Raw genomic sequence first — 24,271 nt, forward strand, 5'->3', positions numbered from 1 at the left:
CTCCAGGGAGGGTCAGAGCAGGTAGAGGGGACCCCCTCCAGGGGAGGGGCAGGTAGAGGGGACCCCCTCCAGGCTCAGAGCAGGTAGAGGGGGGCCCCTCCAGGGTCAGAGCAGGTAGAGGGGACCCCCTCCAGGGTCAGAGCAGGTAGAGGGGACCCCCTCCAGGGTCAGAGCAGGTAGAGGTGCATCACAGTCTAATATATTCCTCCTAAACTGAGGACATTTTTGTGTTTCTGGATGCACTTTTCTTTTTCACCGATTCTCGTCTCTGTATTCAGATTTACATTTCAACAACTCAATTTTCTAGATTTTCTTTTGTCTAGCTTTCAGAATTTAAACCCCAAGCCTAACCCCTGCAGTACTCTAAATAACCCCTAGGGGTACGCGTAACTCCAGTTGAGGGCCACTGCGCTAGCGCACTCTACTGAGAGCCGTTGGACTACATCTCCCAGCGGCCCTCGGGGTTCCGGTGACGCTGCCAGACAGTTTTGGCAGTTTGTTTCCCTTTCCGAAGAATGTAGACGTGAGGCTCTTTGGCGCATTGGCTGTCCGGTATTGTAAACCAAGGTAATGTACATGTTGTATAGTTCTCTTCAGCGGATAGTTAGTAGTTAGTTAGTCTCAGTATATAAAGGCAGGGGTCCGTCGGCTGTGGAGTTTCCTTCACCCTGAGCTGGCAGCTCCTCGCTGTGATCAGCTGAGGTAAAAACAAGAGCTCTAATCTCTGGCTCTGAGCACATAGAGCTCCTGATTAATCACCCAATTATTCACCCGATTAATCAGATGAGAGGTGCTTTTATTCCGGTCGTGACGGTGAGTGACATGTAATGTTTACACCACGGTCCACGGGTTAATCTGGCATTCCGCCGGTGTTATTATTGTTACTGTCCGTGGTGAACGGTGAGCTGGCGTCACTTGAGCTCAGGTGATCGGAGGTCAGGTGGATTCAACGTTTCAACCGATGAGTTTAATGCTGCATTCCAGGGACACTTTTTAGCCCGTCAGTTACGAGCAGGAACTGGGAGAACATCTATCTGGTACGAGTTCACGGCTAGTGAGTTGCCGGTTTGACTGCCGTTCCAAGGCACTTTCACGGGTAGAAGGTTGTGGAAACACGGGAAACGGGTTGCCTGGAACGCACCATACAACCCACACGTCGCGCGTCCAATTAGCGCCAGACAGACACCGCTCGAGACGTGAAGCCTCGGAGCCGACGACTCTGCTGTACGGTAGCCTGTGATGCTAGCTGTACGGTAGCCTGTGATGCTAGCGCTGGGGGAGTTTGTTTTCGTTTCCGCGTCTGTCCAAATCTATACAAAACTCTTCTGGAAAGTACCATCCATTTATTGTATCGACGTGAGCATGAATTCATTCTCCCTTTCCACCCACGAGCTTCTCCAGAGATAGCTTTCGGTTTGTATGCTCAAGTTGAGCTACCGTTAGCTCGCCAGGTAGCGTTAGCTCCCCTCTGAAGTCTCTGAGCGTGTGGGTTTACTTTAGCCGTCATCAGGGAGAGGAAAGACGCACAAGTTTAAGCTTTATCTGTGAGTCTAGCGACTGTCACCAAGGAGACTAACTTTATACCCTTTAAACTGAGCCGTCTGTCTGTCTGTAACCAGGCTAGGATGGGTTCCTTATAAGTAAAATAATTATCCTTGTACCAAGTACGACTGTTAACGGTAAGTGAAACAAAAGGTTTTCCAGTACTACCATAAAGTAGGCAGTTGGTGTTACCAGACCATTAAAAGGACATGTATGGGGCGATAGTCTCAGTATGTTTAACGGCTCACATGGGTCTGATGCGGGCAGATGGTGACTGAGCTGTGGAGACGAGCTGTGTGAGCCGCTTCAGGAACACGTCCCTCACTTCACCCCATGGCTGACGGAGCAGGCGGAGGGGATGACGACGTCATTCACCTGGCGAGCTTCAACGTCCACCGCAGTCAAGGTGAGCGCTTAATGGGAAGGCCGCCTCTTCCAACACTTAAACAGCGGTTCCCAAACTGGGGGTCGCGACCCCCCGGGGGGTCGCGGAGCACCGTCAGGGGGGTCGCGGAGAGATGGGCCAGTTTGCATATTAAAAAAAAAAAAAAAAATACACGAATAATTATATGAAACATTATAATAAAATACTGGCGTCAGAATAGGCTTTTAATGCACAGCCACTTTGCAGAGAGAAATCCACCTTTGAAAATAAATAAATAATAATAATGGTGATGATTACTACTGCATAATAATAATGATAATAATAATAATAACAATAATAATAATAATGATTTTGAATATTATTATTATGCATAGTAACACATAGTTACATAGTTAGTTACTACATAGTGCACTAAGTTGGGGGGGGGGGGGGGGTGCTGTCGCGCGGGGCGGGGGGGCGCGAAAACAGTCTCAAGTCCAAAAGGGGGTCCCCTGAAAAAAAGTTTGGGAACCAAGTCTTAACCTAATCCTACCATACCCTACCGTACCTTATTGGCCAATATAAGGTGTAGCGTGGTGGTGTTGATATGCTCGTTCATCTAAACCTTGGGGTATCATTTAGTTTATTGCTTTACTGTGTGAGGGCTGACGTTTTAAGATTTGACGACATTTGGAAAGGCACTGCTGATACTTTCTCCATTTAGTTGTGTTATCTACTATTATTTAAACTATGTTTACCTGTCCTACTGCAACAACTGGGCTTGATCCGAGCAGACTTCAGATTTGAGTAGTGTCTGAAGATAAACACTGTTTACAGTACACGACCGTTTATGGCCCATTTCCACCGGAGGGTTCGGTTCAGTCTGCAAAGGTGCGGCACGGGTCGTGGTCACGATGCTTACGTAGCTGCCGCGGCTATCGCCATCCGGCCTAAACCCCGCCCTACCATCAGGGTACTGTCGGCTGTGGAGCCGCGAGCCGTAACTGAGCTGGGCTATACCGCGCCCTCACTACTGGGCTGAGGCGGGCTGGGTCCGAAGCCTACCCGCCGGTGGAAAAGCGGCATTAGTTAGGCCTGGGCCTCATGCCTCAACCAATACCCGCTGTTTAACATTCAGGATGACCTCCTTGTTCCTCCCCAGGCCGGCGCTTGCGGAGGAAGGAGTTCATCACCATCTCTGACGACTCGGACGACGAGCCGCTCAACCTGGTCTTGGGCCGTCCCGTGCTGATCCCCGACGACGCAGACGACGACGTCCGCATCCTGGAGGTAGGTCCTTCTCTCTGAGGAACCCTCCCTTCTATCAGTCATCTGCCTCTTTGGTCCTTCGGTCACATAATGGTCCAATAGAATCCCAGTGCGAGGTCCCTCCCCCTGTGTCTCCCTCTCTCTCCCCCTGTCTCCCTCTCTCTCCCCCTGTCTCCCTCTCTCTCCCTGTGTCTCCCTCTCTCTCCCTGTGTCTCCCTCTCTCTCCCCCTGTCTCCCCCTGTCTCCCTCTCTCTCCCCCTGTCTCCCCCTGTCTCCCTCTGTCTCCCTCTGTCTCCCTCTGTCTCCCTGTGACTCCCTATGTCTCCCTCTGTCTCCCTCTGTCTCCCTCTGACTCCCTGTGACTCCCTCTGTCTCCCTGTGACTCCCTGAACAGTCTCTGCCACGAAGACACCTGATCCGCCCGGCCGCCCCCTGGTGCGGCGACCTCCCTCTCCACCCGGTGTGGCCACGCCACAGCCCTCAGGCCAGCACTAGCACCGCTAGCACTAGTGCCGCTAGCACAAGCACCGCTAGCCACAGCCCTCAGGCCAGCACTAGCGCCGCTAGCACTAGCGCCGCTAGCACAAGCACCGCTCACCACGCCCGCCTCATTAAGGTGGAGGCCACGCCCCCTACGCCGGTCACCCCCTCTACCTCCAGCATCTGGGACGACGCCCGCCTTCCAAGCACCTCGGGCACCTCGGGGGCCCCCCAACGGCCGCCCGCCCCTCGGACCCGCCATGACTCCATAGAACACACGGAGCCACGCCACAGCCCTCAGGACAGCACTAGCACCGCTAGCACTAGCGCCGCTAGCACAAGCACCGCTAGCCACAGCCCTCAGGCTAGCACTAGCACCGCTAGCACTAGCGCCGCTAGCCACAGCCCTCAGGCTAGCACTAGCACCGCTAGCACTAGCGCCGCTCGGCACAGCCCTCAGGCTAGCACTAGCACCGCTAGCACTAGCGCCGCTCGCCACAGCCCTCAGGCTAGCACTAGCACCGCTAGCACTAGCGCCGCTCGCCACAGCCCTCAGGCTAGCACTAGCACCGCTAGCACTAGCGCCGCTCGCCACAGCCCTCAGGCTAGCACTAGCACCGCTAGCACTAGCGCCTCCACCCAGACCCAGCGGATCCAGATGGGAGGGGCCCAGGGCCAGCCGGCCCCCGCCCCACAGCCCGGGATGCTGCAGGGCCCCGCTATGCCCGGCCCCCCCACGGGGCCCCAGGCTGCCCTGCCCCAGCCCCGCGGGAGGGGCCTTATCCACATTGTGGCGACAGTGCACACATTTGCCCCACCCCAGGCCCCACCCCAGGCCCCACCCCAGGCCCCACCCCAGGCCCCACCCCAGGCCCCGGCCCCACGCGCCCCCCAGGTCAGACCTGCGGCCCCCCCGGCGGTGCTGATAGCCGCCGCCCCAGAGAGACTGGGCCCCCCTGAGGTGGGCCACCGTATCAGGCTGGGGAGCCAGGCCCCCGGGGAGGCCCAGCTCAACCCCCCCCCCCAGGCCGGGGCCCCCCTCGCCGCCCTGGTCCGCCCCAGACCCCCCATCCTCAGGCAGGCGCATTTCATTCTGGCTCCGGCTGCAAACCCGACCCCAGCCGGGGCTCCAGCGGCCCCCGTGGTGCCGCCCCCCCGGGTGCCGCCCCCCCCGGTGCCGCCCCCCCCGGCCCCAGCAGACATTCCCAGGCTGGAGGAGGCCAGGCCGGGCCCCTCAGCGCCGCAGGACGGACCCGGGGGGGCCCGACCCGAGCTGCCGCCCCACGTCAGAGCCCTGATGGCCGGAGTGGTGAGTAGCAGCAGGCCAGAAGGACCAGAGGGGCCCTTCAGGGGGTTAGTGGACCAGAGGGGCCCTTCAGAGGGTTAGTGGACCCCCTTCAGGGAGTTAGTGGACCAGAGGGGCCCTTCAGGGGGTTAGTGGACCAGAGGGGCCCTTCAAGGGGGTTAGTGGACCAGAGGGGCCCTTCAGGGGGTTAGTGGACCAGAGGGGCCCTTCAGGGGGTTAGTGGACCAGAGGGGCCCTTCAGGGGGTTAGTGGACCAGAGGGGCCCTTCAGGGGGTTAGTGGACCAGAGGGGCCCTTCAGGGGGTTAATGGACCAGAGGGGCCCTTCAGGGGGTTAGTGGACCAGAGGGTTAGTGGACCAGAGGGGCCCTTCAGAGGGTTAGTGGACCAGAGGGGCCCTTCAGGGGGTTAGTGGACCAGAGGGGCCCTTCAGAGGGTTAGTGGACCAGAGGGGCCCTTCAGGGGGTTAGTGGACCAGAGGGGCCCTTCAGAGGGTTAGTGGACCAGAGGGGCCCTTCAGAGGGTTAGTGGACCAGAGGGGCCCTTCAGGGGGTTAATGGACCAGAGGGGCCCTTCAGGGGGTTAGTGGACCAGAGGGTTAGTGGACCAGAGGGGCCCTTCAGAGGGTTAGTGGACCAGAGGGGCCCTTCAGGGGGTTAGTGGACCAGAGGGGCCCTTCAGAGGGTTAGTGGACCAGAGGGGCCCTTCAGGGGGTTAGTGGACCAGAGGGGCTGTCACACTAAATTTGTACCGGGGGCGAAATTTGTACCGGGCGCGTCATCATTACGTAATCCATTACAAACCTGCCCTGCAACAGATGATCGCGTCGCCCGTTGCCGGGAAGGTTTCAAGAAACATTCGCGCTCATGTTGCCAAAGACGAAATAACATAATACAGTTAACGGATCGCTAGATAATGTAATGTTTTGTTGGGTTCCTTAATAAACACACGATGTATCTTGGAACAGACATCAACATGCAGCGCGCCAATCCAACTGCGCATGCTCCGTGTGACGGTTTAATAACTGATGTTGATATCATTACAGATAACACTTGTTTTTACTTTATATTTGTATTGTATTTAATTGTTTAATCAAATTTAGCAAGTCAACTGAGTTTAAAAGCAGGTCAAGGACGAAATAGCACAATACAGATAACGGATCGCTAGATAGAAGGTTCGCGAATGTTCACGTCATTCGACGCGATCGTCCGTTGCCAGGCAACGGACGATCGCCCGGTACAAATTTCGCCCCCGGTACAAATTTAGTGTGACAGGGCCCTTCAGAGGGTTAGTGGACCAGAGGGGCCCTTCAGAGGGTTAGTGGACCAGAGGGGCCCTTCAGAGGGTTTGTGGACCAGAGGGGCCCTTCAGGGGGTTAGTGGACCAGAGGGGCCCTTCAGGGGGTTAGTGGACCAGAGGGGCCCTTCAGAGGGTTAGTGGACCAGAGGGGCCCTTCAGAGGGTTAGTGGACCAGAGGGGCCCTTCAGAGGGTTAGTGGACCAGAGGGGCCCTTCAGAGGGTTAGTGGACCAGAGGGGCCCTTCAGGGGGTTAGTGGACCAGAGGGGCCCTTCAGGGGGTTAGTGGACCAGAGGGGCCCTTCAGAGGGTTAGTGGACCAGAGGGGCCCTTCAGAGGGTTAGTGGACCAGAGGGGCCCTTCAGAGGGTTAGTGGACCAGAGGGGCCCTTCAGAGGGTTAGTGGACCAGAGGGGCCCTTCAGGGGGTTAGTGGACCAGAGGGGCCCTTCAGGGGGTTAGTGGACCAGAGGGGCCCTTCAGAGGGTTAGTGGACCAGAGGGGACCTTCAGAGGGTTAGTGGACCAGAGGGGCCCTTCAGAGGGTTAGTGGACCAGAGGGGCCCTTCAGGGGGTTAGTGGACCAGAGGGGCCCTTCAGAGGGTTAGTGGACCAGAGGGGCCCTTCAGGGGGTTAGTGGACCAGAGGGGCCCTTCAGGGGGTTAGTGGACCAGAGGGGCCCTTCAGGGGGTTAGTGGACCCCCTTCAGAGGGTTATGCCCCGTTTACACCATCCCGCTAATGGCCGCTAATGGCCGATGGACCACCGATGTGGAAGTCGGGGTGATTCGGGTGACATCGGGCTAAAAATGTATGATCGGGTCAATTTATCGGGGTAGCATTTACACATACCCGATGTTATAACGATAACATAACGATGTATGCCAGGGAAGACACCCGAAGTGCGTTTGGCGTCATTTGACGTCATTTCGAATGACGCCAAACACGTCAAATGACGCGTTTGGCGTCATTTGGCGTCATTTCGGGAGAAGGCAAAGGGGAGACTGGTTTAGACTGATATTTATTTATATATTTATTTATTTATATTACAATAGCGATTTTATAATAATAGAACGCCGGTTCTAAATGGGCGAAGTACCCTGTAATTATAAAAGTAGGACATCCATCCATCACCCCCTATTTATATCCAAGTGGCAGATTGAGGGTCTTCCTTAACACAATCTGGTCACTCACAATCGTTATTTGTCTAGGGTTCTCGAGGGTCTTTCGTGTGTTGAGGTTGCCGATATAAAGACGATAAAACACGATAAAGCGCGGAAGATTAACGAATATAGCCGATGTGCCCAGGAAAATTCCCGAACGATTTGCGATGTCATACGTTATACTCCCGTTCTATTCCCGATTATAGCCGATTAGCCCATAGCAACACCTGGTAACCGATTCTACCCCGATAGACCCAAAATTAACAAACATGTTCGTTCTTTGCCGTTGTTGCCCGATCATTGAGCATTTCTTCCCGTTTCTTCCCGTTGTCTAACGATGTTCCCGGGAAGAGTAACGGTGTTTCCCGATGCAACCACGCTATTTGCCGATGTTATAACGATAGCTGCTGATTTAGCCATCGGGCACCATCGGGGCCCACTATCGGGTAGGTGTAAACAGGGCATTAGTGGACCAGAGGGGCCCTTCAGGGGGTTAGTGGACCAGAGGGTTAGTGGACCAGAGGGGGTGGGTGAACCTGGTGGTGTACATGGTGTCAGTAATCCTGTCCTCTCCAGCTGGATCTCTTCCCTGATGTGCAGAGCGACCATGTGGCTGAACTCATCCAGCAGAACAATGTCACCGACCTGAATGTGTAAGGATGACTTCTGCAGCACTGCTGGTTAACGTGTGTGTGTGTGTGTGTGTGTGTGTGTGTGTGTGTGTGTGTGTGTGTGTGTGTGTGTGTGTGTGTGTGTGTGTGTGTGTGTGTGTGTGTGTGTGTGTGTGTGTGTGTGTGTGTGTGTGTGTGTACTGACCCTGTCCCTGTCCCATCAGGATCTGTAACATGCTGCTGGAGAACCCAGCCTATCCCAGGAGACAGGCCGCTCCCCCCCCCCCCACCAGCATCCTGCTGGAGTCTGGAGAGCAGGAGGCTGAGGTAGGGGGGGGGGCTGAGGTAGGGTGGGGGGGGGGGCTGAGGTAGGGTGGGGGGGGGGGCTGAGGTAGGGGGGGGGGGGGGCTGAGGTAGGGGCTGAGGTAGGGGGGGGGGGGCTGAGGTAGGGGCTGAGGTAGGGGGGGGGGGCTGAGGTAGGGTGGGGGGGGCCTGAGGTAGGGGGGGGGGGTCTGAGGTAGGGGGGGGCTGAGGTAGGGGCTGAGGTAGGGGGCGGGGGGGGCTGAGGTAGGGCGGGGGGGGGGCTGAGGTAGGGGCTGAGGTAGGGGGGGGGGCTGAGTTAGGGGGGGGGGGGGCTGAGGTAGGGGCTGAGGTAGGGGGGGGGGCTGAGTTAGGGGGGGGGGGCTGAGGTAGGGGCTGAGGTAGGGTGGGGGGGGCTGAGGTAGGGTGGGTGGGGTAGGGTGGGGGGGGGCTGAGGTAGGGTGGGTAGGGGCTGAGGTAGGGTGGGTGGGGTAGGGTGGGGGGGGCTGAGGTAGGGTGGGTGGGGTAGGGTGGGGGGGGGCTGAGGTAGGGTGGGGGGGGGCTGAGGTAGGGTGGGTAGGGGCTGAGGTAGGGTGGGTGGGGTAGGGTGGGGGGGGCTGAGGTAGGGTGGGTGGGGTAGGGTGGGGGGGGGCTGAGGTAGGGTGGGGGGGGGCTGAGGTAGGGTGGGTGGGGTGGAGGCCTGTAGGTAGCTGATGGTGCGGTAGGGCTGGGAGGGTGGAGGCCTGTAGGTAGCTGATGGTGCGGTAGGGCTGGGAGGGTGGAGGCCTGTAGGTAGCTGATGGTGCGGGAGGGTGGAGGCCTGTAGGTAGCTGATGGTGCGGTAGGGCTGGGAGGGTGGAGGCCTGTAGGTAGCTGATGGTGCGTGTGCCGCTAGGTGACGGAGGACCTGTTTGACTACACCCGTCTGGGCGCCGTGGCCCCTGAGGCCCTGATGCAGGCCACTGACCTGCTGATGGCCGACTTCAGGATGCTCAGCTGCCAGGACCTCAAGTGGGTCCTCAACGCTCTCAAGGGCCACTATGCAATCACACGCAAGGTACGCGGCTCGCCACGCAGCTCACCACGCAGGCCCCAGGGGGCGCTGCTGAGGCCTGCAGACAGTGGGTGACCTGTCCTTTACATGAGCAGTGGCCTGTCTCTGTGGAGCTCTCCCCTGCTCCCCCAGGGGTTGGGATGGGGCACCACCTGGTCCCCCACCTGGTCCACCACCTGGTCCACCACCTGGTCCACAGTGCTGGACCAGGTTCTCCCTGGCTGCCTGTTACCTGTTGGGGATGTCTGGGTCTCTGTGGACCCGGGGTACCTCTGGAGACTCTGTCCTGACCCTGCCCCCCTGCGCCCCTGTCCCCCAGGCCTTATGTGGAGCTCTGAAGAAGTGGCAGGACTCTGGAGACCCCCCAGGGAAGAGACGGCGGAGTAGGACAGCGTCAGAGCGCTGCTACGTGGACCTCCAGTTTGAGCACGGTGCAGTACAGCAGCAGTATCTCGGGAGGGGGTCACCTCAGGGGACGGGGGTACAGCAGCCACTGGGGGGTACTGAACCAGGGTGCTGAGCTGCTGCTCCACCTGTCTCACTCTCCACCTGTCTCACTCTCCACCTGTCTCACTCTCCACCGGTCTCACTCTCCACCTGTCTGTACCCCTCCCTCCACCTGTCTCTCCCCCTCCCTCCACCTGTCTCATCCTCCACCTGTCTCCCCCCCACGTGTCTCCACCTGTCTCTCCCCTCCACCTGTCTCTCCACCTGTCTCTCCCCTCCACCCGTCTCTCCACCTGTCTCCAACTGTCTCACCCTCCAACTGTCTCTCCCCTCCACCTGTCTCTCCACCTGTCTCTCCCCTCCACCTGTCTCTCCTCTCCAACTGTCTCTCCACCTGTCTCTCCTCTCCAACTGTATCTCCACCTGTCTCTCCTCTCCAACTGTCTTCTTCCCTCCACTGTTCCTCCCCTCCAACTGTCTCTTCCCTCCACTTGTCTCTCTCCTCAACGTGTCTCACCCTCCACGTGTCTCTCCACCTGTCTCATCCTCCACATGTCTCTCCACCTGTCTCACCCTCCTCGTGTCTCTCCACCTGTCTCACCCTCCTCGTGTCTCTCCACCTGTCTCACCCTCCACGTGTCTCTCCACCGGTCTCATCCTCCACGTGTCTCTCCACCTGTCTCACCCTCCACGTGTCTCCACCGGTCTCATCCTCCTCGCGTCTCTCCACCTGTCTCACCCTCCACGTGTCTCTCCACCGGTCTCATCCTCCACGTGTCTCTCCACCTGTCTCACCCTCCTCGTGTCTCTCCACCTGTCTCACCCTCCTCGTGTCTCTCCACCTGTCTCATCCTCCACGTGTCTCTCCACCTGTCTCACCCTCCACGTGTCTCTCCACCGGTCTCATCCTCCACATGTCTCTCCACCTGTCTCACCCTCCTCGTGTCTCTCCACCTGTCTCACCCTCCTCGTGTCTCTCCACCTGTCTCACCCTCCACGTGTCTCTCCACCGGTCTCATCCTCCACGTGTCTCTCCCCAGGCACTGTGAAGTTGGAAAAGAGGATGTACTTCTTGGAGAACGACCGGCGGTACTTCCGGACCTACGGGACGCTGGAGCCCTCGCTGCAGGCCGAGCTGGCCTTCTACCAGCGGAGGGCCAAGGAGTCCGCAGAGGTGACCCCAGCTCCCTCCCTCCCTCCCTCCCTCCCTCCCTCCCTCCCTCATACTCACTCCCACTCCCTCCCTCCCTCCCTCCCTCCCTCCCTCCCTCCCTCCCTCCCACTCACTCCCACTCACTCTCTCCCTCACTCCCTCTCTCTCTCCTCTCTCCCCCTGGTCTCCCTCTGGTCTCCCTCTGGTCTCCCCTCTGGTCTCCCCTCTGGTCTCCCCTCTGGTCTCCCCTCTGGTCTCCCCCCTGGTCTCCCCCTGGTTGCTCCCTGGTCTCCCCCTGGTTGCTCCCTGGTTGCTCCCTGGTCTCCCCCTGGTCTCCCCCTGGTCTCTCTCTGGTGTCCCCCCCTGGTCTCTCCCTGGTCTCTCTCTGGTGTCCCCCTGGTCTCCCCCTGGTCTCCCAGCACCGTGTTCCTGTCCTTCCTGATGGCGGTCTGATTGTGGTTCTTCTCCTCACAGCATGAGGACTTCCTGCTGGCTCTGCAGGTCAACGAGGACGAGTACAAGATGGTGAGGATGGGTTGACCATGGCTGGCTGCTCTGTGATGTGCACGCTGTATTACTGTATGCTCCCTCTCAGCAGACTCTCTGGAAGGCCTTTCCTTTTCTTTTTAAATCAAAGCGCTCTACTCAGTATCGCCCGTCCATGACCTTCTTTCTAACTATTCGACACACTGGGCTTTATTAACATGTGTATACATTGTTCCTTATGTATACCTAGATATCACATAAATAAACCAACTGTATTCCAACCCTAACTGTTCTCAATAACGAGGCTATTGGCAGCATCGTAGCCTCAGGGCTTTATCAGCCTGGGATCGGTGCAACTCCATTCAGCTGGACGTACTTTTACATTTACATTGAGGGCATGTAGCAGACGCTTTTATCCAAAGCGACTTTCAATATCTACATTTGTCGTAAGAGACAGCATATGGCTGACGGTACAGTAAGGATGCTTTACCTTATACAGTATACACAAGAGTTTAGCCTTCTGCTAATGGATGTGGCCTGTACTGGTGCCTGGACTGGTGCCTGTACTGGTACTGGTGCCTGGACTGGTGCCTGTACTGGTACTGGCTGTGAGGTTGGGAGCTGCTGACCTCAGTCTCGTGGCTGTGAGGTTGGGAGCTGCTGACCTCAGTCTCGTGGCTGTGAGGTTGGGAGCTGCTGACCTCAGTCTCGTGGCTGTGAGGTTGGGAGCTGCTGACCTCAGTCTCGTGGCTGTGAGGTTGGGAGCTGACACTAGGTGGCAGTCACGTAACGGCGGCTCCTGTGTTGTTGATCAGCCATGTTTACTGCCTATCGGAGAGAGGAGGCGGGGACAGACATCTGTTGTTCCACATATATGAAGATCGGGCTGACGCATCTGATTTCTGATGCATCAGATTAGCGATCCATCTAGCCCCTACAAGGATAGGCCTGAGCTGTAATGTTGAGCATCTCTGCACAACGTGCATGCAGGCTTTAAGGTCCCTCAACCCTCCGTACCTCTGGCCCGCGCCTGACTCTGATCTGCCCCCAGGACGGACAGCTCATCGAGTGCGGCTGCTGCTTCGGAGAGTTTGCCTTCGAGAAGATGACTCAGTGCTCTGACGGACACCTCTTCTGCCAAGAGTGCCTGGTCAAATACGCTCAGGAGGCCGTGTTCGGCTCTGGACAGGTAGGCCTTTACACCTACACCTACACACACCTGCACCTGCACCTACCTACACGCACTACACGTTCCTCAGAAGCACCCGTTGGGAACACGCTGCTGGGACGCAGATATCTAGTCCTGATGTCATAAGACGTGTGTGTGTGTGTGTGTGTGTGTGTGTGTGTGTGTGTGTGTGTGTGTGTGTGTGTGTGTGTGTGTGTGTGTGTGTGTGTGTGTGTGTGTGTGTGTGTGTGTGTGTGTGTGTGTGTGTGTGTGTGTGTGTGTAGTCAGAGCTCAGCTGCATGTCGGGGGGGTGTCCCTGCTCCTACCCGGTGTGTGAGCTGGAGAAGGTTCTGCCGGAGAACATCCTGATCAAGTACTACGAGAGGCAGGCTGAGGAGGCCGTGGCCGCCACCTGCGCCGACGAGCTCGTACGGTAAGGACGCCATGATGGCGTGGACGCAGCCTTCTATTGGAGGAGACTCCATGGTGCCCTTTGACCTCACTATGACGGCAGCCGCTGCCCCTGAGACGCTCTGGAGAACGCCCCCGTTAGACCGGCCTCAGGAGACCGGCTTCAGGAGACCGGCTTCAGTAGACCGGCTTCAGTAGACCGGCTTCAGGAGACCGGCTTCAGGAGACCGGCTCCAGGAGACCGGCTTCAGTAGACCGGCTTCAGTAGACCGGCTTCAGGAGACCGGCTTCAGGAGACCGGCTCCAGGAGACCGGCCTCAGGAGACCGGCCTCAGGAGACCGGCTTCAGTAGACCGGCTCCAGTAGACCGGCCTCAGGAGACCGGCCTCAGGAGACCGGCCTCAGGAGACCAGCTTCAGGAGACCGGCTTCAGGAGACCGGCTCCAGTAGACCGGCTCCAGGAGACCGGCTTCAGTAGACCGACTCCAGTAGACCGGTTCCAGGAGACCGGCTTCAGTAGACCGGCTCCAGTAGACCGGCTTCAGTAGACCGGCTCCAGTAGACCGGCTCCAGGAGACCGGCTTCAGTAGACCGGCTCCAGTAGACCGGCCTCAGGAGACCAGCTTCAGGAGACCGGCTTCAGGAGACCGGCTTCAGGAGACCGGCTTCAGGAGACCGGCTTCAGGAGACCGGCTTCAGTAGACCAGCTTCAGGAGACCGGCTTCAGGAGACCGGCTCCAGCAGACCGGCCTCAGTAGACCGGCCTCAGGAGACCGGCTCCAGTAGACCGGCCTCAGGAGACGCCTTAACCACGGTGTCCATTCAAAGCCTTCACGGATCTGTTGATGTTCCTTCACCCGTCTCCTCCTCCTCCTCCCCTCCTTCTCTCTGCAGGTGTCCCTTCTGCAACTTCCCTGCCCTGTTGGACAAGGCCATGTCTCTGTTCAGCTGCCCCAACCCCCGCTGTCGCAAGGTACACTCTCACTGACTGACTGACTGACTGACTGACTGACTGACTGACTCTGTCGATGAGGGGTTCAGTGACGATGCTACCTTCATAGGGACGGCAGCGTTCAGAGGGGAGCCCCCATCTCCTAACCTGTCCTCCCCATGTCTGAGGAATGCATGGAGGGAGGAACACTCCCAGATCTGTTCTTCATCACTGATCCCAGATCTGCCAGCAGGGTTTTAAAGTGCTCCTTATCTTGTAATTTCAGGGAGCTGAGTTCACAGAACGGGGAAACCAAAGGGAGAGAACTGTGGGCTAACTGACCGTATTAGTAGCACTAATAATACTAATCCTTTATTAATCCAGGTCATTTTAGAGGGTGCCCTTCCCAAGATGGCATCAAGTGGTTTAAACAACATGCAAACATTCAGCAACAAAATATGAAGCCTTTCTGAATCTTTCAGTAAGATTTTCTACAGATGTAAAATTTTTTAATTCCCCAATCTCCTGCCTTCTGCCCATGTGCAGGCCTCCTGCCTTCTGCCCATGTGCAGGCCTCCTGCCTTCTGCCCATGTGCAGGCCTCCTGCCTTCTGCCCATGTGCAGGCCTCCTGCCTTCTGCCCATGTGCAGGCCTCCTGCCTTCTGCCCATGTGCAGGCCTCCTGCCTTCTGCCCATGTGCGGCTCTCTGGGTGCCTTTGGCCTCTCTGGCCTGTAGGTGGCGCCAGAGGTTCACCCTCAGGGCTCCACCAGTGAACCTGCATGGCTGCAGTGCTTTGTAACAGTCACACGCCCATACTTGGAATGAAAGGAGGCGGCACACAGAGTGAGAAGCATCCAGATGTCTTTGGTTTTAGTTGGAGGTAATCTGTCCTTCCTGAGGTGGTCCCCCCCCCAGGGAGCAGAGCTGGTATTAGAGTGACCCAGGACAGCGGCGCTGTGAGCAGAGCGCTTCCCCCCACACACACACACACACACACACACACACACACACACACACACACACACACACACACACACACACACACACAATACAGTTGTAGTACTGTAATTCCATGCAGCTGGTTGGTTGCCAGAACAGGGAGGGGCGGGACTACATTATGTAACTGACACACTTCCTGGAAGCCGCCCACCTTCTGCCCGCGCTCCTTGGACATTGGTAGGACCTGCATTCCACTCTTTCCGTCTTTGCCCGACTTGTGATTGGTCAAGCTCAGTCCCACCGCCCCCCCCTCTCTCTCCATTTGAAATGTGCTTTAGAACATTTGACCCAGTTTCTCTTTTCTCTCCCCTTTTTTTTTCACACACACACACACACACACACACACACACACACACACACACACACACACACACACACACACACACACACACACACACACACACACACACACACACACACACACACACACACTGAAAAAGAACACATGTGGATTTCATTAGGCGTGTGTTCCTCCTAGCGGCGAAGGCTTTAGAGTGTCTGCCATTGGAGCCGCCATGCTCTGTGGCCACGCTGCCGGTCTGAGCGCTGCACTGGTGTGTGTAGGGCTCTGGGTGTGTGTGTAGGGCTCTGGGTGTGTGTGTAGGGCTCTGGGTGTGTGTGTAGGGCTCTGGGTGTGTGTGTAGGGCTCTGGGTGTGTGTGTAGGGCTCTGGGTGTGTGTGTAGGGCTCTGGGTGTGTGTGTAGGGCTCTGGGGGTGTGTGTAGGGCTCTGGGTGTGTAGGGCTCTGGGTGTGTGTGTGTAGGGCTCTGGGTGTGTGTGTGTGTGTGTAGGGTAGGGTAGGTTGTTCTCATAGCGGGGGGTAGGGTAGGTTGTTCTCATAGCGTAGGGTAGGTTCTCATAGCGGGGGGTAGGTTGTTCTCATAGCGTAGGGTAGGTTGTTCTCATAGCGTAGGGTAGGTTGTTCTCATAGCGGGGCGTAGGGTAGGTTGTTCTCATAGCGGGGGGTAGGGTAGGTTGTTCTCATAGCGGGGGGTAGGGTAGGTTGTTCTCATAGCGGGGGGTAGGTTGTTCTCATAGCGGGGGGTAGGGTAGGTTGTTCTCATAGCGTAGGGTAGGTTGTTCTCATAGCGGGGGGTAGGGTAGGTTGTTCTCATAGCGTAGGGTAGGTTGTTCTCATAGCGTAGGGTAGGTTGTTCTCATAGCGGGGGGTAGGTTGTTCTCATAGCGGGGGGTAGGTTGTTCTCATAGCGGGGGGTAGGTTGTTCTCATAGCGTAGGGTAGGTTGTTCTCATAGCGTAGGGTAGGTTGTTCTCATAGCGTAGGGTAGGTTGTTCTCATAGCGTAGGGTAGGTTGTTCTCATAGCGTAGGGTAGGTTGTTCTCATAGCGTAGGGTAGGTTGTTCTCATAGCGTAGGGTAGGTTGTTCTCATAGCGTAGGGTAGGTTGTTCTCATAGCGGGGGGTAGGTTGTTCTCATAGCGGGGGGTAGGTTGTTCTCATAGCGGGGGGTAGGTTGTTCTCATAGCGTAGGGTAGGTTGTTCTCATAGCGGGGTGTAGGGTAGGTTGTTCTCATAGCGGGGGGTAGGGTAGGTTCTCATAGCGGGGGGTAGGGTAGGTTGTTCTCATAGCGGGGGGTAGGGTAGGTTGTTCTCATAGCGGGGGGTAGGGTAGGTTGTTCTCATAGCGGGGGGTAGGGTAGGTTGTTCTCATAGGGTAGGGTAGGTTGTTCTCATAGGGTAGGGTAGGTTGTTCTCATAGCGTAGGGTAGGTTGTTCTCATAGCGTAGGGTAGGTTGTTCTCATAGCGTAGGGTAGGTTGTTCTCATAGCGGGGGGTAGGTTGTTCTCATAGCGGGGGGTAGGTTGTTCTCATAGCGGAGCGTAGGGTAGGTTGTTATAGCGTAGGGTAGGTTGTTCTCATAGCGGGGGGTAGGGTAGGTTGTTCTCATAGCGTAGGGTAGGTTGTTCTCATAGCGTAGGGTAGGTTGTTCTCATAGCGTAGGGTAGGTTGTTCTCATAGCGTAGGGTAGGTTGTTCTCATAGCGGGGGGTAGGGTAGGTTGTTCTCATAGCGTAGGGTAGGGTAGGTTGTTCTCATAGCGTAGGGTAGGTTGTTCTCATAGCGTAGGGTAGGTTGTTCTCATAGCGTAGGGTAGGTTGTTCTCATAGCGTAGGGTAGGTTGTTCTCATAGCGTAGGGTAGGTTGTTCTCATAGCGGGGGGTAGGTTGTTCTCATAGCGTAGGGTAGGTTGTTCTCATAGCGTAGGGTAGGTTGTTCTCATAGCGTAGGGTAGGTTGTTCTCATAGCGTAGGGTAGGTTGTTCTCATAGCGTAGGGTAGGTTGTTCTCATAGCGGGGGGTAGGGTAGGTTGTTCTCATAGCGTAGGGTAGGTTGTTCTCATAGCGTAGGGTAGGTTGTTCTCATAGCGTAGGGTAGGTTGTTCTCATAGCGTAGGGTAGGTTGTTCTCATAGCGTAGGGTAGGTTGTTCTCATAGCGTAGGGTAGGTTGTTCTCATAGCGGGGGGTAGGGTAGGTTGTTCTCATAGCGTAGGGTAGGTTGTTCTCATAGCGTAGGGTAGGTTGTTCTCATAGCGGGGCGTAGGGTAGGTTGTTCTCATAGCGGGGGGTAGGGTAGGTTGTTCTCATAGCGGGGGGTAGGGTAGGTTGTTCTCATAGCGTAGGTTGTTCTCATAGCGTAGGGTAGGTTGTTCTCATAGCGTAGGGTAGGTTGTTCTCATAGCGTAGGGTAGGTTGTTCTCATAGCGGAGGGTAGGTTGTTCTCATAGCGGAGCGTAGGGTAGGTTGTTCTCATAGCGGAGCGTAGGGTAGGTTGTTCTCATAGCGTAGGGTAGGTTGTTCTCATAGCGTAGGGTAGGTTGTTCTCATAGCGGGGCGTAGGGTAGGTTGTTCTCATAGCGGGGCGTAGGGTAGGTTGTTCTCATAGCGGGGGGTAGGGTAGGTTGTTCTCATAGCGTAGGGTAGGTTGTTCTCATAGCGTAGGGTAGGTTGTTCTCATAGCGGGGGGTAGGTTGTTCTCATAGCGGGGGGTAGGTTGTTCTCATAGCGTAGGGTAGGTTGTTCTCATAGCGTAGGGTAGGTTGTTCTCATAGCGGGGGGTAGGTTGTTCTCATAGCGGGGCGTAGGGTAGGTTGTTCTCATAGCGGGGGGTAGGGTAGGTTGTTCTCATAGCGGGGGGTAGGGTAGGTTGTTCTCATAGCGGGGGGTAGGGTAGGTTGTTCTCATAGCGTAGGGTAGGTTGTTCTCATAGCGGGGGGTAGGGTAGGTTGTTCTCATAGCGGGGGGTAGGGTAGGTTGTTCTCATAGCGTAGGGTAGGTTGTTCTCATAGCGTAGGGTAGGTTGTTCTCATAGCGGGGGGTAGGGTAGGTTGTTCTCATGGCGGGGCGTAGGGTAGGTTGTTCTCATAGCGTAGGGTAGGTTGTTCTCATAGCGTAGGGTAGGTTGTTCTCATAGCGTAGGGTAGGTTGTTCTCATAGCGGGGCGTAGGGTATGCCTTCCATGGTTGAGTTGTTGTCTATCAGATCCACTACGGACCATCGCTGCCTGAGTCAGAGCATTGTTAAAGCCCTCGCATGTCAAACACGCCCTGCCCAGGCCACGCCCACACCCAGGCCACGCCCACACCCAGCACAGGTGCATTTGAAAGTGGGCGTGGCCTGGCGCGGTGTATTTCTGGCCGCACTATAAGAAGTCGTCAGTGAGGCTGTGTGGCGGTCGCTGGCTGACGCCTGCTGCTCTGGTTCACCAGCAGGGGGCGACCTCAGCCACGCTGTTCTCTCCCTCCGGCGCCCTCTCTCCTGCTCGCCCCTTGTGTATCGCCGGGCCCGAGTGCTCTGAGGAGGGGCCGGCTGACCAGTTCATGTGGGATGGGGGGGGGGGGGGACGACACAAACAGCTTTTACATGTTTTATGTGAAAAGGTTCCATTGACTCCTGTTGAAACGTGCTGCTGTGTACACACACGCACGAAAGGGGAAGATGGCGTGCTTCTCCTGAGGAAGAAGACGCACTTCCTGCCGAGGTCAGCAGGTTGCCATGGTGACATGGATGATGGAGCGCTGCTTCCAGCGCCATGGGCCACCGTAGTCAATACTGGATGAGCGCCTCAAATATTCATGGCGGCGCCACTTAGCTAAGGGTTAGCATGCGGAGAGTGGGGTGCACTCAGACCGCCACGCGCCTTCAGATGCTGCTCTAGGAAAGGGGTGGGTGTGTGTGTGTGTGTGTGTGTGTGTGTGTGTGTTAGACTGTCTGACCCAGATGTCCTTCACAGATTTGGGGGGGGTGATGTGGATGGAGTTGCTGTTACTAGGCAACGGAGCGCGCGTTGCTCTCTGCAGTGAGCGCTGAGAGCCACACCCAGACGAGAGCGTGGTGTATCCTGCAGCAGCGCAGACAGCCTGCGGGGGGCGGGGGGGGGACGTACACTAACCCTGCCCCACTTAATGAATCATGTGTGTGTGTCTCTGTGCGTGTGTCTCTGTGTGTGTGTGTGTGTGTGTGTGTCTCTGTGTGTGTGTGTGTGTCTCTGTGCGTGTGTCTCTGTGTGTGTGTGTGTGTGTGTCTCTGTGTGTGTCTGTGTGTGTGTGTGTCTCTGTGCGTGTGTCTCTGTGCGTGTGTCTGTGCGTGTGTCTGTGTGTGTGTGTGTGTCTGTGCGTGTGTCTCTGTGTGTGTGTGTGTGTGTCTCTGTGCGTGTGTCTCTGTGTGTGTGTGTGTGTGTGTGTGTCTCTGTGTGTGTGTGTGTCTCTGTGCGTGTGTGTGTGTGTCTCTGTGCGTGTGTCTCTGTGCGTGTGTCTCTGTGGGTGTGTGTGTGTGTGTCTCTGTGCGTGTGTCTCTGTGTGTGTGTGTGTGTGTGTCTCTGTGCGTGTGTCTCCGTGTGTGTGTGTGTGTCTCTGTGCGTGTGTGTGTGTGTGTGTGTGTGTGTCTCTGTGCGTGTGTCTCTGTGGGTGTGTGTGTGTGTGTCTCTGTGCGTGTGTCTCTGTGTGTGTGTGTGTGTGTGTGTGTGTGTGTGTGTGTGTGTCTCTGTGTCTGTGTGTGTGTGTAGGAGAGCTGCAGGAAGTGCCATGTTCAGTGGAAACAACACGTGGGGAAGACATGTGACCAGGTCCTGGAGAGGGATGAGATCCGTATGAGGGTGCTGTTGTAAGACCCACGCACCCACGCACCCACCCGCAACCTGACCCCCCGCTCCCTGTTGACCCCCGCTCCCTGTTGACCCCCCGCTCCCTGTTGACCCCCCGCTCCCTGTTGACCCCCCGCTCCCTGTTGACCCCCCGCTCCCTGTTGACCCCCCGCTCCCTGTTGACCCCCCGCTCCCTGTTGACCCCCCGCTCCCTGTTGACCCCCGCTCCCTGTTGACCCTACCCTCGGTGTGGTCTCCCCCCCCCCCCCCCCCCTTCTTATTGTGAACTCTTCGGTTCCCCAGACAACGGGCAGGAAGCAGCGCCGCCGGCTGCTTCCTGCGTCCCGCGGCCGGCGGCGCTTCCTGTTGTGAGCGGTCCGCCGGTCTTCTCACTTCCTGGTGCTGAGAGGCAGGAAGTGGAAGAGATCCACTTCCTGCCCCTCAGCAGGGTTCAGCCCAGGCCTCGGGACAGCCCGCAGCCCTCTAGTCCAGACCCCCCAACGCGTCTCTGGTCCAGACCCCCTAACACGTCTCTGGTCCAGACCCCCCAACGCGTCTCTGGTCCAGACCCCCTAACGCATCTCTGGTCCAGACCCCCTAACGCGTCTCTGGTCCAGACCCCCTAACGCATCTCTGGTCCAGACCCCCCAACGCATCTCTGGTCCAGACCCCCCAACGCATCTCTGGTCCAGACCCCCCAACGCGTCTCTGGTCCAGACCCCCCAACGCGTCTCTGGTCCAGACCCCCTAACGCGTCTCTGGTCCAGACCCCCCAACGCGTCTCTGGTCCAGACCCCCTAACGCGTCTCTGGTCCAGACCCCCTAACGCGTCTCTGGTCCAGACCCCCCAACGCGTCTCTGGTCCAGACCCCCTAACGCGTCTCTGGTCCAGACCCCCTAACGCGTCTCTGGTCCAGACCCCCTAACGCGTCTCTGGTCCAGACCCCCTAACGCGTCGCTGGTCCAGACCCCCCAACGCGTCTCTGGTCCAGACCCCCTAACACATCTCTGGTCCAGACCCCCCAACGCGTCTCTGGTCCAGACCCCCCAACGCGTCTCTGGTCCAGACCCCCTAACGCGTCTCTGGTCCAGACCCCCTAACGTGTCACAATATTGTTTTATTTGACGTAAATGTGAATTGTTATTTTATATTGCTTTATTTATTATTACCAAATGTTACTTGTATTTATATTGTTTAAAGATGTAAGGTAATATTGTGTTTAATTTGGCCCTGGAAATAAAAGGGTATTGTTTTTTGACAAAGTGTGTGCAGTTTCGTTTTTTTAAGTATCGGTTCGAGAACCGTTTTAGCACCGGAAACGTTTAAAAAGTACAGAATAGGCACCGGTATCGGATAAAACCCAAACGATACCCATCCCTAGTCCAGACCCCCTAACACGTCTCTGGTCCCCTCAACGCGTCTCTGGTCCCCCTAACACGTCTCTGGTCCCCCCAACGCGTCTCTGGTCCCCCCAACGCGTCTCTGGTCCCCCTAACGCGTCTCTGGTCCCCTCAACGCGTCTCTGGTCCCCCTAACACGTCTCTGGTCCCCCCAACGCGTCTCTGGTCCCCCCAACGCGTCTCTGGTCCCCCTAACGCGTCTCTGGTCCCCTCAACGCGTCTCTGGTCCCCTCAACGCGTCTCTGGTCCCCCTAACGCGTCTCTGGTCCCCTCAACGCGTCTCTGGTCCCCCCAACGCGTCTCTGGTCCCCCTAACGCGTCTCTGGTCCCCCTAACGCGTCTCTGGTCCCCCCAACGTGTCTCTGGTCCCCCCCAACGCGTCTCTGGTCCCCCCAACGCGACTCTGGTCCCCCCAACGCGCCTCTGGTCCCCCCAACGCGCCTCTGGTCCCCCCAACGCGCCTCTGGTCCCCCTAACGCGTCTCTGGTCCCCCCAACGCGTCTCTGGTCCCCCCAACGCGCCTCTGGTCCCCCTAACGCGTCTCTGGTCCCCCCAACGCGTCTCTGGTCCCCCCAACGCGCCTCTGGTCCCCCCAACGCGCCTCTGGTCCCCCTAACGCGCCTCTGGTCCCCCTAACGCGCCTCTGGTCCCCCTAACACATCTCTGGTCCAGACCCCCCAACGCGTCTCTGGTCCAGACCCCCCAACGCGTCTCTGGTCCAGACCCCCTAACGCGTCTCTGGTCCAGACCCCCTAACGTGTCACAATATTGTTTTATTTGACGTAAATGTGAATTGTTATTTTATATTGCTTTATTTATTATTACCAAATGTTACTTGTATTTATATTGTTTAAAGATGTAAGGTAATATTGTGTTTAATTTGGCCCTGGAAATAAAAGGGTATTGTTTTTTGACAAAGTGTGTGCAGTTTCGTTTTTTTAAGTATCGGTTCGAGAACCGTTTTAGCACCGGAAACGTTTAAAAAGTACAGAATAGGCACCGGTATCGGATAAAACCCAAACGATACCCATCCCTAGTCCAGACCCCCTAACACGTCTCTGGTCCCCTCAACGCGTCTCTGGTCCCCCTAACACGTCTCTGGTCCCCCCAACGCGTCTCTGGTCCCCCCAACGCGTCTCTGGTCCCCCTAACGCGTCTCTGGTCCCCTCAACGCGTCTCTGGTCCCCCTAACACGTCTCTGGTCCCCCCAACGCGTCTCTGGTCCCCCCAACGCGTCTCTGGTCCCCCTAACGCGTCTCTGGTCCCCTCAACGCGCCTCTGGTCCCCCCAACGCGCCTCTGGTCCCCCTAACGCGTCTCTGGTCCCCCTAACACGTCTCTGGTCCCCCCAACGCGTCTCTGGTCCCCCTAACGCGTCTCTGGTCCCCCTAACGCGTCTCTGGTCCCCCTAACGCGTCTCTGGTCCCCCCAACGCGTCTCTGGTCCCCCTAACGCGTCTCTGGTCCCCCTAACGCGTCTCTGGTCCCCCCCAACGCGTCTCTGGTCCCCCCAACGCGACTCTGGTCCCCCCAACGCGCCTCTGGTCCCCCCAACGCGCCTCTGGTCCCCCCAACGCGCCTCTGGTCCCCCTAACGCGCCTCTGGTCCCCCTAACGCGCCTCTGGTCCCCCTAACGCGCCTCTGGTCCCCCTAACGCGTCTCTGGTCCCCCTAACGCGTCTCTGGTCCCCAGCGAGGAGCGTATGACGGCGGCCCGGGTGCGGCAGTGTGTGAAGTGCGGCCTGGGGCTGGTGAAGTCGGAGGGCTGTAACCGCATGTCGTGCCGCTGCAGCAGCTTCATGTGCTACCTCTGCCGGGAGCCAATCACCGGCTACAACCACTTCTGTCAGCACGCGCGCTCGCCGGGGGCGCACTGCCGCCACTGCCGCAAGTGCTCCCTCTGGACGGACCCCACGGTAACACACGCAGACACACACACGCACACACGCAGACACACACGCAGACATTTAATTTGTGTTGACGAATCGTGTGTGTGTGTGTGTGTGTGTGTGTGTGTGTGTGTGTGTAGCAAGATGACGAGCGCATCATCCAGGAGATCCAGAAGGAGGGCGAGGCGGAGCTCAACAAGCAGAGCAGCGGTGAGGGGGGGGGCATGTTAGGCACCGGTCCAACAGGAGCCTCCTGGTGACTGGAGGACCACTAACCCCAGAGTCTGTCTGTCTGTCTCCCAGATCCCTCAGGTAAGCGGGTGGGACCCCCTCCCGAGGCGATCACCGTCTCCAAGCGGCCCCGCGTCGCCCCCCCGCTGCAGAACCCGCCCCCCCCCCAACCGGGCCCCCACCTGGGGGTCCAGCCGCCCCCCCCGGCGGTGCAGGACCCCCCCATGTGGCTCCACCTCGGCCCGTTCCCCCCCGCGCCCGCCCAGGTGGTCCGCAGGGTCTACCAGATCAGGGCGGCCCCCGGGATGGCCCCGGGCCCCTACGTCCCCCCGCTGCCCCACCTGCCCCCCTTCAACAACCCGCCCCCGCCTGTCAATCACAACCTGGACATGATGGACCTGCCCATGCACTACGGCCCCCCCCCCTACTACAGGCAGCGCTTCTAGTGGTGGGAGACCGGACACACACACACACACACACACACACACACACACACACACACACACACACACCCCTTGCCTTGCCCCGGGCCCCCCGTTCCAGGGGCCCGCGGCCGTTCCCTTTGTACTGGTCTACCGGAGCTGAGTCTTTCCGAGGTGAATAAAGATATTTTTGATGCGTCGTTGCGCGTCGTGTTCCAGGAGCGCCCTGTTTTTTAAAGGTTCCTGAGGAGGTTTTGT

General features: G+C 57.6%; 1 protein-coding gene and 1 long non-coding RNA gene across 3 annotated transcripts; one reads left to right on the plus strand and one right to left on the minus strand.

The window, feature by feature from the left end:
• Positions 1 to 414: 414 nt before the first annotated feature.
• rnf216 (ring finger protein 216) lies at positions 415 to 24,179 on the plus strand. The gene is made up of 17 exons (XM_060075609.1): positions 415 to 567; positions 1,810 to 1,948; positions 3,069 to 3,196; positions 3,570 to 4,964; positions 7,991 to 8,067; positions 8,250 to 8,352; positions 9,221 to 9,382; positions 9,699 to 9,810; positions 10,867 to 11,000; positions 11,454 to 11,504; positions 12,517 to 12,654; positions 12,918 to 13,066; positions 13,939 to 14,017; positions 19,996 to 20,093; positions 23,165 to 23,387; positions 23,501 to 23,570; positions 23,664 to 24,179. The coding sequence occupies exons 2-17, from the start codon at positions 1,876 to 1,878 to the stop codon at positions 24,035 to 24,037; spliced, it is 3,366 nt and encodes a 1,121-aa protein (XP_059931592.1). The 5' UTR covers positions 415 to 567; positions 1,810 to 1,875; the 3' UTR covers positions 24,038 to 24,179.
• LOC132474755 (uncharacterized) lies at positions 9,819 to 10,419 on the minus strand. Of its 2 annotated transcripts, none has more exons than XR_009529725.1 (4): positions 10,318 to 10,419; positions 10,163 to 10,283; positions 9,977 to 10,090; positions 9,819 to 9,944 (listed from the first exon to the last, which is right to left on the minus strand). It is a non-coding gene; the product is annotated as an uncharacterized LOC132474755 (long non-coding RNA). The 2 variants fall into 2 exon arrangements; XR_009529724.1 differs by having other exon boundaries at positions 9,824 to 9,944; positions 9,999 to 10,119.
• Positions 24,180 to 24,271: the final 92 nt, after the last annotated feature.

Source organism: Gadus macrocephalus, chromosome 2 (genome assembly GCF_031168955.1).
Source record: "Gadus macrocephalus chromosome 2, ASM3116895v1".
In the NCBI taxonomy this organism is placed as follows: Eukaryota; Metazoa; Chordata; class Actinopteri; order Gadiformes; family Gadidae; genus Gadus; species Gadus macrocephalus.